The 19,163-nt window shown below is 35.8% G+C and overlaps 1 protein-coding gene across 2 annotated transcripts in view; it reads right to left on the reverse strand.

Moving 5' to 3' along the window:
* Positions 1–5,040: 5,040 nt before the first annotated feature.
* NSH3 (inosine-uridine preferring nucleoside hydrolase family protein) overlaps positions 5,041–19,163 on the reverse strand; it is a 238,367-nt gene continuing 224,244 nt past the window's right edge. For both annotated transcript variants that reach the window (XM_089815550.1, XM_089815551.1), the window contains 3 exons: positions 13,257–13,461; positions 6,211–6,516; positions 5,041–5,547 (listed from right to left, as the gene is read on the reverse strand). In XM_089815550.1, coding sequence (XP_089671676.1) covers positions 5,221–5,547; positions 6,211–6,516; positions 13,257–13,461 — 838 coding nt within the window. In that variant the 3' untranslated portion in view covers positions 5,041–5,220. The remainder of the gene's footprint in view (positions 5,548–6,210; positions 6,517–13,256; positions 13,462–19,163) is intronic.

A 19,163-nucleotide genomic window follows, 5' to 3' on the forward strand; every position in this document is an offset into this window, starting at 1 on the left:
CCCAAACCTTAGTTCATCATTTCCATTAATTGGAGCTTGAAGGTTCACGACACCTACGTTGACCCCCCATGGCTTTGTTATGGTTTTTAAAGAACAAAGATCTATTGTGGGAAAACCTTAGAAAGAATGGTAGAGACAAATGAGTAACAAGAGCTCTCAAAACAAACCATAAAGCATGCAAAAGAATGGATTCATAAATACAAATGCCATGCTTTCTCTCTTTCTTATGTCTCAAAATCAGTGAACCATCACAAAACTTCTAAGTGTGCCCATTCTTATTAATAATTATTCCCTCTTTCCCATTAATGGTATCATAATCCAATGCTTGATATGACAACCTTTGGTAAGCCATTATTACCCTGCCATATCATCCCTTCATCGTACCTCACCGCCACATTGGCTATGGAGTTTTCCATTGTGTTTGATTCTCGATAGACGAGATATGTGATGGTATCTCCTAGAAGTTAGCCAAGATTTTGAGCAAAAAAGGCCTTCAGGTGGCTTTCAAACCCTGGTATGGGCTAAAAAATTGAACCCTCGCTCTCAAAGGCCCCAAAGAAGTTTTTTCAAAATCACGAGTCTACAAAGTTTCTTGCTCTTGTGGTTTACCTTATATAGGCAAAACTGGTCATTCTTTTGGCATAAGAATCAAGGAGCATTGTGCTGACATTATACATGACAAGGTGCAGAAGTCTGCCTTAGCCAAGCACTCGTCAATTACTAAGCACCACATTTGTTTGGAAGATGCTCAAATCTTATCCAAGGAGGACAACTATTTCACAAGGAAACTTAAGGAAGCTATAAAAATCATCGGCCACCCCGTTAACCTCAACAGAGACGAAGGATGGTCCTTAAACCCCTCTTGGCTTCCCTTGTTGGCCAAGTGCCAACGTTCCTAAACCTGTGGTCTTCCCACCTCGTAGGTCTTTCCTCACCGCTTTGCTCCTCTTTGCTCCCTTGATGATGGTTTTAAGTTGGTGGTTGTTCTTGTCTCTTTCCCATCCATCCCTTTTATGCCTTGCTCTCTAGGGCCCCCTCATCTGGTTTTCTCTCTCTCTCTTTCCCTTCGCTTCTTTTGTTCTATTTCCTTGCTCTTCAATTCTCATTCTTAGTTTATATTTTTTTAGACTCTTAGTCTTATATCGCCTTTTTTATTTTATTTATTTATAGTTCTAGGTTTTTAATTATTTCCTTTTTCTTTGAGTATCTGCATTCTCTTATCTTTTCATTATTTGTCTTATGATCTTTTATATTCATTATTCACCGATTATGTTATTATTATGATTTTTATCATTATGATTTTTCCATTATCATCATTATTTGTGTAGTTCATTCGCTGGCTTAATTTCTTTCATTATTAGTATTGTTTTTATTTTTTGTATCTTACTCAATTGTTTTATAGTTTTTTTTCATCATATTTTTAGTTATATAACTAAATTATATTTTGTTTCTTCTTGTCTTGTCTAGTTATACAATTGATGTTATTTTTTCATTTTAATATTTATGCCTTCTTATATATATGTATAATGTGTCCTTATGTTATTAGTTTTATTTTCTATTATTATTATTATTAACTTTTTTTTCTGATGTATCATTATTATTATTTTGTGGTTCATTTACTTTCCTAGGCCGTTTCTATTATTTTTTATTTTTTGTTAAGTTTTTCATTTTAATTTTTTATGCTTTCTTATATTTATGTATCTTGCGCGCTATTGTTATTAGTATCATCATCATCATCATCATCATTTTCCAGTTTATTATGATTATTACGATTATTATTATTATTTTCATTATTAATTTTTTCATATGTATTATTATTGCGCGTAGTTCCTTTTTGGATTCTCTTTATCAATTTGTTTTCATTGCTTTTGATTCATTTATCTTCATTATTTTTAGATTTTATTGGTTTTTCTTCTTTTATGTATATATTATCTACTTAATTTGTGTCTTATCTAGTCATTTTTTTGAGTTTCTTCATTTATTCAGTTGTATTATTATTATTAATTTGCGGTTCTTTCCGTATTCACATTCCTAGCTCGTTTCCATTAGTTTTTATTTTTTGTCAATATTTATACACTCATATGTATGTATAATGTGTCCTATTGTTATTAGTATTATTGCTCATTATTATTATTATTTTGATTATGATTATTAGTATTTTCATTATTTTTTTTCCGTATGTATTATTATTGGTTATAGCTCATTTTCGGGTTCTCATTATTATTACTTTTTATTCATTTATCTTCATTATTTTTTTTTGTTATTTTAATGATTTTTTTTTTTTGATATATATATACATATATACATATATATATATATATATATACATATATACATATATATACATATATATATACATATATACATATATATACATATATACATACATAGATACATATATACATACATATATATACATATACATACATACATATACATATACATATATACATATACATATACATATATACATATACATATACATATATACATACATACATACATATATATATATATATATATATATATATATATATATATATATATATATATATATATATATATATATATATATATATATATATATATATATATATATATAATCTTCTTATTTTTGTCTTATCTAGTCATGTTACTTGTGTTTCGTTCATTATATTTTCACTTCCTTTTTCACTTATTTGTTACATCCATTTTATTATTATTCATACTCTTTACCATTTGTATGTTTATAGGTTCCGTATTTTACCTTTGTCTCGTCTTTCTTATCTTTACATTTTCTTTCTAATTAGGTTTCTTTCTTAGTTATTTTTAATTGCTTTTAATTTTACATTTCTTCTCCTTCAGTCAAGAACACACTCATTGTCTTCTGTCTTCTTCTTTTTTCTCATTACACACCCCACACCCCCCCTCCTCATTACCCCCCCTCCTCTTTTTATATCTCTGTTTCTCCCCAAGTTTGCTAACTTATTTTTCTATTCTCTTGCTATTCACCCTGATGATGGATCACTGTGTGTGATCCGAAACGTTGATGCTAAATTTTTTTTACACAATTAAATTCTAGAAAAACTCTAATATATTACCAATGGATTGTGGAAATCAAATGACACTAATTCTCCATAGAATTAATAATATCAATAGTTTCCTTAATTATGTTTTCAATATTCCAATAGGGGTTAGAAAAACCATTTAGGCAATTGACAATGTTCATCGAGTCTCTCTCCAGAAATAGCTTAAAGGCCCCCCGACCCTTGGCCAATTGAACTATTTGGAGGGCAATCATTGCCTTAGCGAAGTGGTTAGTCTGGATTCCCAAGGGAAGTGCTACCACTACCAATTTAAAAATTAATGTTAATTAGTTCAATTATTAAAATATTTTCAAAGGGACCATTTTTTTTAATAAGTTACCATTATATGGTAGGCTCTTGCTTGAGAAAACATACTATTAATGTAATAATTAATTTAAGTGTCCAATAAATACTTTCAAATACTTGAATAATAGATTGATAAACGTAAACAAATTTAACATAATGACCACTCATAAAAGCCGTCTTAAAATAATGTAAATGCATAAAGATCAAATCCTACAAAATCATTAAAAAAATTTAGATAAAAAATAATGACCCCTACATAAAATAAGCATCTAATTTAATTTTTCAAAGGTACATTAAACACATTATTGCTAATATCAAATTCTTCCTACTATTAAAACCTAATTGCATATTCTTTTTAAATAACAAGTGTGTTTATAAGATGATTTAATATTTGCCTTCTATAAGTTCGTTCCATGGCAGGATATTCATCAATGGTTTAGCATAACTAAATATATTAAAATATTTTTGCTAGCTAACATCATTAAAGTATTTTTGAATGTCTCAAAATGTTATATAATTTTAACATATTTACATATTTTTCAGTTATAATGAATGCCACCCTCACGATATTTTTAATTCAAGTCATAACATTAAAAAACAATCATAATTTGCCAGTTGTCTTCTGCATTATTTATTTGTTTTTTAAATTAATTTTTGCCAATTGTGTTCTACATTATTTATTTGTTTTTTAAATTAATTTTTGAATATCTTTTAGGTTCATTTAAGTTATATGTTTTTATATTACAAATCTGAATTTGGTAAATTTAATTTTTTAAAAGTTTCTTTTCATATGGATTGCATGTCGTATTTAATTTTTTTTAATATCTAAGAATATATTTTAGCAATTACTAGTTCTTTAATTATTATTATTTCTTTTTTATAAATGTAAGATAGTAAATGTTTTCTTTGAATTTTAGTAGTTTCATTTTACAATTTCAATTTATTTTTAGATATAGAGTTCAATCATCAATAAACATGCTTGCTTACATCAAAATTTTGTTTCTACACATAAAAATGTCACATACTTTTTTGGTTATTCACCATATACACAATCGTACTATGATTTTTGGGTTATTCATCATAATAAATACCTAAATATTATTATGGAACAAATTTAAATAAAACTCAATTTCTTTTTCTATATTTGTCTACTATTTGTTTGCCAAATATTTTACATGCAAAAATAGAAAAAAGTAGTGCATCATTGTTCAACACATTCACATATATTTTTCGGTTCTATCACAACTCTACAACCATTATGCATTAGTAGGGATTGTGGAAATCTAATAGATCTCAACCATTATGCATTTGGCAAGAACTATGACATTTTGCATCTCTTGCAATAATACGTTTTATTAGTTGATGAATGATGAATTAAAAATATAAACTGTTTCTTCAGCTTTGTTTCTTGTAGACTTACATTTCAAAAGAATATTATTTATATTTTTATTCTTTTGTGGTGGTGGTGAATGGTTGTTCTTTCAACAAAACGTTCAGATTACTATCATAAAAAGTGCGAAAAAAATTCAAAATATTGCTTGCTTTCAATAAATATGAGCCATTGTATTGACAACATAGCTGTCAATGTAACCATTTTATTAATACATGCAGATTATAAATTCAAATTACAATTGAATTAATGAAAGTTGTTGAAAAATATTCCAAAATATTTACAAACCCAGGGAGGGCAAGGTTTCTTTTTACTTAATAAATTAAATTGATTTCAATTTTTTTTTTTTACATATTTTTCATTCAATGAATATGAAATGAATGCTGCAAGAACAGAAACTATGAGGGCAGTACTGCCTTTAATACACCTACAGGTTTATTGGAGGCAGTTGTTAAGGCATTATAGTTTCTGCTCTTTGAGAGACCTTGAGGTAGGTGAAGTAGAACTAGGAGGCGTGCTCCATAACCGTTTTTGAGCAGAGTAACTAGCAATTACAGCAGATTGGGCTTCGTCATTCAACACATTTGCAAAATGTCGGAAGTAAGTGTCCAAATCAATGTCTTCCACGACATGGATGGGATTACCCTTGTCATAGTCAAGGACTGTCCATCCATCAGTTGCCACATCACCTGTTGCCACCACCTTGACAGGCACTTGTGTCGTCTTTATGCTTGCTTCTGCCCCTGTCATGATTGCAGCACCCACCACATCTCCCAAAAACATGTCCTGCAAAAATGAAGCGATAAGACTCAATTTAGCTTAGATTCTCATGTTCATGAATGATTAAAAAAACTGGTTACTGCATCGTGCTTCTTGATTCAATTGTATATATTTAATTTGCATCAATGATTATTGAGCTCTGCTTCTGGATCAACTGCATACTATTTATCTGCATCAAAGTTTTCGATTACACTATGATCTTGAGTGTGATAATGTTGATGCAAATAAATTCTATGTAATTGAATCCAGAAGCACAGCGAATGATCATAATAAACTGTAGAAATCTAATGTCTCAGAAAAATGCCAATGTTGATGAGTTGTGAAGAAATCGAAAAAAAAAACATTTCAAAGTTTCTTTTAGACGAGCTGCCTAGAAAACCTTTGGCAGAATAACTCACTGAAGTGGCTCAAATAACTGGTGTACAGATGAATCTACAGCATCCTGTACACCAGTTCTTTAAGCAACTTTTGGAAGTCCCTTCAATAAGGCTCTTACGCAGAAATCTTCATTGCGAAGTACGTTCAATGGAGTGCCTTGTAAATAAACAATAATCTTGGAGTGCACACTAAAATTAAGCGAAATGATGAAACAACCCTGGAATTGCTATATTAAAACTATGAATTGCAATGCAATTATCACTATCAGATAATCCAAAAACTTACACATACCAAGTGCTTGTATTCATGATGTGTGTGATGTAGATGGTCCATATCTGAGAGAAGGCGGTGCACAAACATCATTTCTGGTGTCTCCTTGTGCATCTTTAGTTCTTGTAGAATTTGCGAAAATGAAGCCTTGCGTTGGACAGATAGAGGAATTAGGGTTATATTGAGCTTTGTTGCTATAACCTTCTTTGCTGCCATTGGGTCAAGAAACACATTGAATTCTGCATTTTTGTTTGAGGGCATGGTGAAGACATTTCCATTTGACGACTTGTTGCATTTGTCAATATTGCCACCAACAATGTAGACATGCTGCAAAATTAGAAGAATAGAAAAACAAAGGGAAATTTATCAGAACAAACGATGGTATTGGCAGAGGCAAACATAATTTTGCTATTAAATTTTAGAAAATTTTCATCCATGTGAGTCTTTAGATTTTGCTTTTCACAATTTTTTGTAAAAACAAATACACCATCAGTACAAACTTAAAACTGTTGGAATACATTATCATGTTTATGGCTATCACAATGAATCATGGTATAGACTTAAAAGATTATCACTATTAAAATCTTCAAAAACCTATTTGCTAGATGAAACAGCAAAATTACTGGCTTTAAAATGCCTTGCACAAGTTATCGCTATCACTATTGCCTACAATGGGCAGCTACCAAGTGTTAGAATCTGAAAAGATTAATAACCCAGAAAACTAGTGCAAAGAGTAAATATCTAAACTATGAATGCAAATGATACAAAATCAAAATAGCATCATAGTGTTAGTCTCCAAGAGAGTAATGCAAATGCTGGAAGCAAAATAGCATTAAGAGGATGCAAAAACAAGAGATGCAAATACAAGTCAGGTAGCATGCTTATATAGGCTAGGAAGAGAGAGGAGGTGGCAACACCAACCAATGAGGAGCAACCATCTATCGAACTAAAGATAGCAAAGTATCTTCCCAAGATAGCTAATGGATGCTCACATGTAGGAAGGTGACACCTCACAACCATTCACCTAATAAGACATGCTTTATTAACCTAAGCGAGATTATTAAAAGTGTAGGAAAAACCTAGCAAAATAGGAAAAATAAAAAACTACACTAACACCCCCCCATAAGCAAAGCTTAGGTGGATGCTAACCTAGCAAAGCTATGAAAGCAAGAAAATGGGTCCCGGCAACAAGGCCTGATCAGGTACCCAATACAAGAAAAAGAACTAGATGAAGGAAACTAAGCCTCCAATCTAGGAAATGTCCCAAAGAGAGGAACAAAAAAGAGCATGAAGCATCTTTGAAGCATGAAGCTGCAAACTCTATGAAAATGTTGATCTGTAGAACCTCCATGGAAATAGAAGGCACGAACCATCAACCAAAGAAGCATAGAACAACAAGTGAACCTGTAATGTCCCCTCTTTAGTTCGACATGGCATTGATCATGGATTTGCCTATTCCAGACTCTCGTAGGCAAATGGTGTGGAAAGAGAGTCAATTCTGCAGATCAGATAGTCACATCTTGCTCTTGAAGAAGTGTTAAGAGGTTATATTTTATCATTATGTGATATTGGGGTCCACATGTTATAATTTTAATTTGAGTTGCACTTTTTATTTTATAAAATTACTTTATTATAAAAAAGTGCATTATAATGAGAAATTATAAAGGATGTTTCTAGAAGTTCTAGCAACTTCTTAGAAAAGTGAATAAATAGAGGGCTGGGCCTCTCATTTGGACATGCTTGGATTGGAGAACTCTTCTACTTCTTCATTGTGAAGACATTTGCGGACTTTGGATCTGCAAATTATTCGATCTTTGGGAACGAATCACTCCCTTGGATTGGCGACTTTGAGGGTGTGAAATATCACCTGAATTGTTGCATAATTGGAGTTGGTATTCAGCCATCTCATTGGAGCGTATTGAGAATTCGTTGTTAGGGTTTGTTTTTGGTTGGAATAAGGATTTCAGATTTGCCCTATCATTGGAGAAGCATTTGACAAGAGTTTGAAGACAGAATAAGTGCATTTTCAGAATTGGCAAAGCAGGGTTCGGAACCACATAATTGCTCATATCTCCTCAACCCCTTGGAGTTATTTTTTATGGTTTTATAGGGTTACTACCTAACCCTAGGCGCCCATTTTTCTTGCATTTTGGGGGTCCCAAAACCCTAATATTATTTTATTTCAGCAGCCGTACAGGTACGGCTTGGTACGACCCTCCTAGTTTGGGCAGCAGCAGCAAATTAAGGACAGTTTGGGGGTGCGGTTGGAGGTCTTCATCAACGATCTGCAGCAAAATGTGGTGTTCTTCCATAGTTCTTCAAACCAGGTTCTTGCATTCTGAAATATATGTCAATTTTTGGGTAAATTTGCTGTCATACAGTCATTGTAATAATCAGTCCAGAATTGGTAATAAAATAATTTCAGAATTTATTGCATTGTAATTGGCTTTATATATATTGTAATTCTGTGATTATATTCTGAAAGTATCAAATCTGAAATTACCATATTCTGAATATTGTTACTGTTACACGCCAAGTGTTTGACAAAATTCCTAAGTTCAGTTTGAGGGTTTCAGTAGCCTTTATAAGAAGGGTCATTACAGAACCCCCCCATAATGTTGAACAGGGAGAGGGGTGACAGGAACACTGAAATGCAATGCCAAAAACATCTGCAAGAAGAAGAATCAGGAACACCAATAGTGCAATAGAAGTACAAGCACAGGATAAAGGGTGGTGTCACCGACACACTGCATGAGGAATTAGAGAAAGAGGGCCTATAAGTGGCAAACAACTATCCCCCCCATGACACTTTATAAAATAGTGCGAGTACAAACAAACACAAGGTGTACAAGATCCCAGATATGCAAAAGCAGACACTTTATCTCAGTGCGTTTACAAAAAAAGGAATGCAACAGAATAGAAGCATACAATGCTTAGAATTCAGAAAGAAGAGTGAGCCAAAAGAACAGAAGAAGAGATTCCAGGACCTGTAGAATCCAAGTAATCCACCAGAGTGCGAAAGTGCAAAACTCGAAGGAGAAAGAACCTGGAGTAGAATCTGGATAAAAGACCTCTGCAACTGAATAACTCATAGAACCAGCTTTCCAACGATATCTGGTGAGCCCAGAAAAGAGTCCGAATGAGCGAGATATGGCTCCCAGAAGGCAAAATAGAACATCTAGCTCTGACTACCAAAATAGGCAACCAGACTACAACAAAAATCAAAAACACCTGTACCATCATCTCCGTCTCAAAATCAGCTTTCCGATGCATTTTTCAGATCGAAAAAATATGTCCGTATGCTCAAGTTACGGCGAAAAAACCAATAGGGCCTCCTCATGAAGAGCATATGCTAAAAGTGAAACTTGGGCGCAATAATCAAGGAAACAAATAGCACTACTGCGATCTACTCAAAAAATCATGCACTTTCAAAAAAAAATCGCCTCGATACGAGGTCGTATGAGAAAGTTATGATCCTCCGAAGTTTCCAAAACGAGAACTGTGCACAGTCACGACTAAGAATCTGCAATTTCTGAAGAATTTGTGCATGAAAATCAAAAAAACAACTCCACTAATGGATAGAGCACAAAAAAATAGCCAAGTTCATAACAAGAATCATCAAAATCGGAGTCCGTATGAGCAAGAATGAGACATTTGAAAACTGCGTTCAAATCTGCGACTGCCAACGGAGAGGGGTATGGTTGTAGCTTTGCATGCTCGATTTTGCAAAATATACAGCTTGCATGCAAAATCTAAAAGATACCCAGATGGTTTTTCGGGGCTGCGAACAAAACCCAGAAAGGGTTTTTCTTGTTGATGTACAGAAGATGTTGCTATAGTGTAAATCAGACGCCTTTAACAGTAAAAAATGGCTCCAAAAATCAAAAAATGACCCCAGCAACCAAAATATGACATGCAAATGCTGGATCAGCTTCCTAAGTCCATCAATGGCATGTTGGAACCTGCAAAACTGATTGAAAACTCTAAATATGCAAGTTGGTTGTCAGATTTGAGATTGAAACCCCAGAGGACAACCGTTTTTGTCAAAACTTTTCTGATTCTCAAGATCATCCAAGGATGCAAGAGAAGAGCATACTTCGTTTTTCAAAAAACTACAATACAAATTATTTGCCCCCCCCCCCCCGAATATCTCAAATAAGGAAACTAAAATCTACTCTTGCACATAGAAAAGCTCTGATACCATGTTAGAATCTGAAAAGATTAATAACCCAGAAAACTAGTGCAAAGAGTAAATATCTAAACTATGAATGCAAATGATACAAAATCAAAATAGCATCATAGAGTTAGTCTCCAAGAGAGTAATGCAAATGCTGGAAGCAAAATAGCATTAAGAGGATGCAAAAACAAGAGATGCAAATACAAGCTAGGTAGCATGCTTATATAGGCTAGGAAGAGAGAGGAGGTGGCAACACCAACCAATGAGGAGCAACCATCTATCGAACTAAAGATAGTAAAGTATCTTCCCAAGATAGCTAATGGATGCTCACATGTAGGAAGGTGACACCTCACAACCATTCACCTAATAAGACATGCTTTATTAACCTAAGCGAGATTATTAAAAGTGTAGGAAAAACCTAGCAAAATAGGAAAAATAAAAAACTACACTAACACCAAGAGCCATTTTTTAGCACAAGGTCTAATTTTCAGACAAGCAAATGGACACACAAAGAACATTATCCTTGCCTATGTTATGCTGTTTACAATCAGGAAATCAAGATGAGGGACATGTGATAGATGCTCTACTGTCCTGGTTGCTAGTAAGATTGAAATATTCATTGACCAATTTTGTGACAAGGATAGATACCGTATTATACTTTATTTTTCTACAGTTAACTCCTAACAGCTCGATAATACGTTTAGGTTCATTGAGTATGCTCCTCTCACTTAGGAAGATGACAAACTCTGAATTTGAAAGTAGTTGATTTGCAAACATTATGGCTCAAGCCTCAGATTGTACATGCAATTTTCTCATCCCTAGGTTGTAGATGGTCTACTGTGGATAATGATAAAATTTCATTGCATTTTTATTCCTAGTTTCTAACTCTTCAAAAATTGCACCCATGCTCTGCCATAAACATCCCCGAATAGTTTAAAACAGAGAAATTAAGGACCAGGAGGCAGTCAAGAGACGCATCTTATCAGGAAACCTATTTCTGATGGTACTTGTGATACTCACACCTGGAGCAAGTTAGGAGATATGTACTTCTTGCAAAAATAATTCAAAAAGAAAAATATATAGGCAAATCAAATTCTGATAATGGATCGCAAAGTGTAACCTAAAACATTGATGCAGAGAAACAAACACAATCGAGATATAGGAGCAAGAAATCTAGGCAAATGTTACTATTCATAAAATTTACACATTTAGGAATCCTGGCTCAATAAGAGGTCAAAACAAACAAATTAAATACAACTTATTCTCTATCATTCAACATTTCTAACTATGAAGTGCCAAAACTCATGGTACAGATGAACTGATAACAAGCATGCCAGACAAGACATATAGATGTGATGTATGATAATAATTTTCAATTAAAAAAATAACAATATAAAGACACACATTTTCAGTGAAAAGTTAGTAGAAATGACACGAGCATCTGAAGAATAAGAAGTGGCAAAAAAATAGTCCAAGCTCGTTTTATCTCTTGGATATTGGATTTCTATTAAATTGTAATCCTTTCTTCATCATCGTTGGAATTTTTCAAAGCATTAAATGTTTGACTTCACAAAAGCTATTATGCTTGAGATTTTGATATTGGGTGGAAAAATCATGACCTCCATCCAAATTGATCAAGTACCACGATCAAAGTTCTATCAACTAATCTTAAAAAGTGTTCAATATAGAAACACAGATAAATCAGTTATATCTACAAGCATCATTTGAAAATGTATAAGATTACTAAGTACTGTGCTACAATGGCAAAAAATAGCTAGCTTATGAGATTGGTCATTCATTTTAAAATATTTTATTAAAGATTCATACATCCCATTACATGTCATTTATAATAAGGTACCATATTCTCTCCAGCAAGGCTCAAAGTCTGCTTCGATTCTGTACAAAGTCTGGTTTTTGTCAAATTCTTCCCAAATTCTCTTGCAGAGCTACGAATTTGCTGCCCAACAGCCAAATGTGTGTTGAATTTGGTCTGAAAACATTTTTTAAGACTTTTTAAGTGTTTTTTTTTTGCCTAATTTGGTCTATTCTATCCTCCCAACCCTAAAGTGACCACTAAAAAGACCAAAAAGATGGTCTATATGTCATTTATGCATTTGTGAATGAAAATGAACACTTGCTTATAGAGGAAATCTAAATTGACAATAGGTGACATCCAAATTGAAGATTATAGAAGAGTTTCTTTGACAAAGATTTGATATCTTTGAATCGAGGGCTTAAAATCTGAATCTCAACTTTTGATCTAGCCTGGTTACAAATCCTCTAACCAATACAAAATGAAAATTCAGAGAACTGCACTTATCTTTTGAAAATTCCGTTCATTCTCAAACTGTCCCCTTGATTTGGAAATATGTTCCATGCATGTGACCAAGCAAGTGTATCATGTTGTATGTATGGCTAAATGATGCAATCAATATCCTATTGAACTGAAACATAGATATGGTGGTATATTTTGCTGTGTTGCTTTACTATTAGCATAGTAATGTATGAACTTATTTGTTGTTGCATACATATTTTTTAAAAACATGTCTTGTATGGATGAACCCAAAATGAATCCGAACTCACCCCGCAAAAAATTGGACGAATTTCAAACCCAAATCTCGAACCTGCATCTGTACCGGCAACTTAGCATTTATATAATAAACCACTAGATAGCACCACAGACACAATCATTTTCTTCTTGTTTCTTTCATTCATGTAAAGTGGCTTGCTGTTAGTTGAAAAACCAAACAAGAGGGAGTAAAAGATCAATGAGAATATGACATTTCAGATTTTCACTTGTGAAAGTAGAATGAAATTACCCCTTTGAGATATGTTGTACAGATTGGTAATAAAAATTACTCTTTGTCTTACTATGGAAAGGGACACAGACCTCAATCTTGGAACCTGAATTTGTGTCAGAAGAGAGTAAATTCGCTATGTTTGTTAGAGGACCAGTGGTCAAAATTGTCACTTTTGATCCTGGCTTGAGTTCCTGTGAAACATTCTGCCAAATTTCGTACGCTTTGGGTTGTCTTAGTTCAGGATGATCAGTATTTCTTGGAGCTCCATACTCAATAGAGTTGTGGGCAGTATACCTGCAATTTTCTTATCAGGAAAAATAATTACCATATAACTCCAAGGCATCTTAAAGATATATATGAGATTTAAGAATGTATATGTTTCAATATTGTTCTCAAGTTTATGATAACAATTTGTCAAGCAATTTCATAAACAAAATTCAACCAAGGAAAACCTCCTTGCAAAATTAAAATGGAATAATTTCTATTGAGTTCAACATCTGTACAATTGGAGAAGTCTTCAGAAAAAATAAGGTTAAACATTGTTACAAGCAAATTTAAAAATTCATTGAAGGCTGACAAAATATTTAAAATATAGTTTTGTGATGAGATAATTTGATTTGAATACCATAGTATATCTTGAATAAGATGAGAAGTGTTGTCAACAAAAGCATAACATGTTCATCAAGAAAGAGCTCCTTCAATACTAATAAGAATAAACTCAACCAATAACGCTAATGAAATTTTTGCAGTTGTGAATTGATTTGTTCTTCATGACTTAACAAAGCAGTAAAGAATCCAATTGATCAGAACTGTTACATGGTATAAAATGATTGGAACGAAGGCATGTGAGTAGCTTGTTGCATATTTACAAAAGTCAGTCTGTACATATCCTTGATAGGAGAGATATGATGAGATGGATCATAACTGTTTAGTAGCTTACAGCATTTAGTTTCAATTTCTTTAGTGGCTATAGTTTACCATAAACTAATAGCTACCTACTTGTCAAAGTAAGAAATAGTTTAGGACAAGTCTACTTTAGAACTTAATTCTAAAGACATTATCTCGAAAGAAGAAACTATTTGAGCTTGGAAATCATAACTAGGCAAGTTTTCGTGCAAGACTTATTTTGAAGTTAAACCTTTAATTAACACACAAGAAGAATTGCTGTAGCTTTCTTCATCTGTTCCATATTATACATATGTACATCTATGTATATATGTAGTTGTTTGACTCAGACAATTTCTTGTAGTAAGAAATAAGAGGAATTAATAGATCACCCTAGCATGCTAATGTTAATATGTTATGATTCCAGTTTCTGTTTGCCAGCACATTGTTTGATTACCTTTCAAACACTTTCTTTCTAACTTCTTCAATTTAAATTTCTGAGCTATCCATAGTGGACAAGACAAAGGAACTTAGTTGAAGACAAAAATACATAAACTATGCTCCCCTACACCTACCAAACTAAAAACCCTCCAAAATGCATTCATGTTCGACCATAGTGTTGAGGGTCAGACATGGTCAAAACTTGGCAATCTTTTCTTTTTGGCTTGGACTTGGACTCATTGAAAAACTGACTAGATCTATTTTTCTATAGCAGACTTGGCCAAGTCTGTGAGACAAGGCCCCAGATTTGTGTCTTAGGTAGAAACTGTGTAGCCGACGAGTTTATGTTGTTGGTAAAGATTTTGTAGCCAACGCGTAGATTAGGATTGTTTTGTAGCCGATGGACCCCTTCGGGAAGGTTTGGCAGAAAGTATTTATGCCCCGTCTGGGATCATTGTAAAGCATCTTATGCTCTGTATGTAATCTCTTGGCATATGCGAATGATAAAGGAAGTACTGCTGTTGCTATTCTTGTTCATTGTCTATGTGCATTAATCATTTAATCTATGCGGTAAACATTTGGTGCCGTTGCCCCATGAACCTGGAAGGTGGGAGGAATGAAAATTAATGCCAAATCAGCTTAACAAGGATTGAAATAAGGTCAAGGGAAAAGATGGAATCAATACTGCGCAAGAAAATTTAATTTTGGCACAACAAGTCGAATGCAGAAGGAGGTTTTAGAAGATTGCCGACGGACACAGAAGTGCGGAGGAATTGTTAGAGGAGACTTGATAGCGGGTGGAGTTGGTGGAAAAAGCAAGGGAGGAGTTTTTGAATTTGTATTCGCCGAGGGAAGAGAATCCAGAGGGAAGAGAATTGACTCACACGGCTCAGAGTGCCGAGGGAGCATAAGCGTGGAGTGAACTCTTCGTCCGGGATACACTTCCGTAGGGGACAACTTCAGAAGATCCTTCTTCACCAAGGTTCGCAGCTGTTGAGACCGCTGGTGTGGGAGAGCAGACCGCCGGTGTGGAAGTGCAGACTGCTGGTGTGGGAGTACAAAGCCACGGTGTGGGAGTGAACAACGCCAATGTTGCAGGACCGAACAACACTTGTGCACAACACCCAATAGTGATGGCAGGACCAAAGGAAAAGTTACCGAAGTTTGATGACGATGGTACGGCCGATCCAATCGGACATTGTAAAACATGTGAAACCATTTGGAGGGCAAATGGCATAACCAATACAAATGAATGGGTCCGACAATTTTCGGCAACCCTACGAGGTGTTGCAATCGATTGGTTCACCAATGTAGATCTCCAAAATTTAACCACTTGGGACAACCTTAAGAAAGAGTTTACTGCGAAATTTCAACTACTCTGCGACGACAACGAAATTCTAGTGGAGATATACAATACAAAACAAGGGAAGAATGAAACAGTTTGAGTTTACGCCAGGAAGCTGAAGGACTTGATCGATAAAATGGAGCATAAGCCGACTGATGGGCTACAAAAAAGATGGTTCATTGAAGGCTTTCACCCGAAGCTGCAAACAAAGATGAAGATCGTGCCGCCATCGTCATACACTAAAGCGTACAATCGGGCAATGAACCTGGAAAGCGAGTAGAAGACGAGAAAGAAGAAGAAAAGTAGCTTGTCGAATTTAGATGATAACACATCTCCAGCAGAAGATAGCAGTGATGATGAAAGCAGTAGCAAGAAGGTCCAAGCCCTCCAGAAGGACATGATTTGTATGACGAAGGAATTTAAGAACATGTAGAAAGAAACAAAGGGCAGCGAGCTATGGTGTACAGAGTGTAAGACAGAAGGTCACACCAAAAGGTCCTGTCCAAAGCACCAGTTCTGCAACATCTGCCAGATCATGGGACATTCCACAAGAGAATGTGCCTTCAATATGAAAACCAAAGGACCTCAACAAGTGCTCTTGACATAGGCAACTTCCACATCAGGAGGGAATTGAAACACAAACATTGATGGTGCCACTTTGGGTGGGTACAGAAATAATAGCAGAGGGCAAAACAACAACAATGCAAACAATAACAATAACAATGGCGACTAAAGTCGAATTCAGTACGATGCGAATGGACGACTTGGACGACTGATCGTGCAATGCTGAGCATGTAATTTGTGGGGCCACTTTGCCCGGGATTGTACAACAAAAAACACATCAAAATTACTATGCAGATGGTGCGGACCTGGCGATCATGAAGATGCCAAGTGCTCGAAGTCTAGAGTGAATCTGATCATCGTCAGAATGGACGAAGAGGAGGTGCTGGAGATCACACGGAAACAAGCAAAACTATACCCCGACCCAATGGAAGAAAAGAAGAGGCTGGAGGAAGTACGGAAGGAAATTGAGAAAGCAACATAGGCGGAGACAGCTCAGTTGAAGGACATCGCGGGCACCTCACCAACGAACTGTGCAAAACATAACATCGTACGCCAGATATTGCAAACTGAGGTACCTGTCAAAATAGGCGATCTGTTGCTCACAATGCCTCAGCTCCGATTGACACTCACAAATATCGTGCCAACTGCCAAGTTACCAGGAGAACCAAGAAGAGGGAAGGAAATTGCTGCCAGTGGAGAAGACCCAATGTTGCTCGCCCTTGCATCCGGACGACATCCAGCGGTCGTTGAGATGGGGATTCTAGGAAGTGTGCTGAGAAACACAATAGTCGACGAAGGATTTAGTGTAAATGTCTTACCCGAGGACACCTGGAGGAAGCTGGGACAGCCGACGTTGTGGCCTCCTACATTTTAGTTGTTGATAGCAGACCAACATGGCATAAAACCTCTCGGCGTTCTGATGGTGCAACCGGTGACAATTGGCATGCAACTGTTCCTGCTGGACTTCATCGTGATTCCGTTGAAGAGAAACAGATACGACTCCATCTTGGGCTGCAGATGGCTTGTTCAAGCCAAAGTTAAACATGATTGGAAGAAAAACACTTAATCACGTGAAAGCAAAGGGAGGAAATTCGTTATTGATTTGCACACTCAGATGGTGGGAGAAGAAGCTTTGTCATCAGATTCCGAAGAGGAAGATGAAGGGAGTTAGCGTATGGAACTGGATTAGGAGGGAGTCCTGTGGTTGGAAGGAGGATCAATAGATGACGATTTGGATTCGGTCAATGGTCTCTACCACTGGCAAATAGAGGACTACGAACTGTTCCAGAGCTGCAATGTAATGACAATAGAAGAAGGCCATGACGGAGATGAGTTTCCAAGAGAATTAAGAGAAATAAAAGAGGGGGATACGCCGCTGGATGAGACACTTGCTCATGTATTCATTGAAGGGGAGACCATCAAATACAACGAAGCCACACTGCAAACCATGAATTTGAGAGATGAGGCTGATGAGTCAACTTCGAAAAAAGTGGAGCTGCAGTAGAATGAATCAGAGAAGGAGATCGAGGTTACTGTGAAAATAGTGACAAAGCAAGAGCTCTCGGAGAAAATGGAGATCAATGAAATGGTGGAGAAAAAAATTGAGGCCAAGCGTAAGAAGAGTAAGAAAAGAAAGCAAGCGAAGAAAGTAAAAGGAGAACTACAGACGGTGAAGAAAATATTAGAGGTTGCTGAGGCCGATGAGTCAACTGCAAAAAAAATGGAGTTGCAGCAAACTGAATCAGAGAAGGAGATTGAGGTTACTATGAAAAAAAAGAGCAAAAGCAAAAAAGCAGAGATATCCTGCGGACACCCACTCCCGCAGATAGGACTTCCCGCTGGTGGGTCCGCGGACATCTTTCCACGAATGAGGCCGTGGTGGAGCTTGTTTCCTATGGGTTGTCTTAACCTTGCGTGTGTTGTGTTCTTCCGCAGATGTCTGTTGCTCTCGCGGATGTTTTTCCATCATTGTTCTTTGTCTTTCCACGAACTTCGCCGTGCCCATCGCGGATGCCTTCTTAATTGTTCCACGGTGTGGTATTTCCTCCTATTGTTTTCTGCGGACAAGTGGTTGGTCGCGGCTTCACATTTTCCGTGGACGCTTTTCTATCCCTCGCGGATGCCTTGCTTCCCCGTGGGTGTTTTCCTGCCTTTCGTGGATGGTTTTTCCCATGCCTTCATCTCCTTTTCGCGGGTAGCTTTTTGTGGCTGCAGCTTGAAGTTTATATTCTCCCGCAGACGTTCAGATTTTTATCCCCGCAGAGTAAACATCTTCGCTCTCGGAGAAGTCATAAGTGTGTGCCCACGGATTTATGTTACCGGGTCTTCTTTGGTCCCCCGTGGCTTAAACTCCTCTTCCACGGGTTGCCTATATCCTTCGTGGCTTGTGGGAAAGAAAAAAAAGCAACTGGGAAATATATATTTTGGGGCATATTATCCATAGGAAGGCAAAAGGCAAAAGCATCAGAGTAGTTAGGAGTAATAGAGAGGCAGAACAGATGAAAGAGGCACAACAACGAACGAGCAGAGGAGCAACAAAAAAAAAAAAAAAGACGACAAATTGAAACTGTTCGAAATGAGTAATGCATGATGCCAAAGGGAAGGGTAGACATAAGCAGTTGCTAGAAAGAGTGTGGAATTGAAAGAAAATGACAGAAATAGTGTGTTCCATGCAGCTTTGTGTGAGTTTCGGAGTGCTAATTTGGTCTTGGCGGCGAGTGGCGTTGCCCCTCGACCCCACCCTGTATTGCGACAAGGAGCA

Source organism: Cupressus sempervirens, chromosome 2 (assembly GCF_028749045.1).
Source record: "Cupressus sempervirens isolate cs-2001-9-10 chromosome 2, ASM2874904v1, whole genome shotgun sequence".
In the NCBI taxonomy this organism is placed as follows: domain Eukaryota; kingdom Viridiplantae; phylum Streptophyta; class Pinopsida; order Cupressales; family Cupressaceae; genus Cupressus; species Cupressus sempervirens.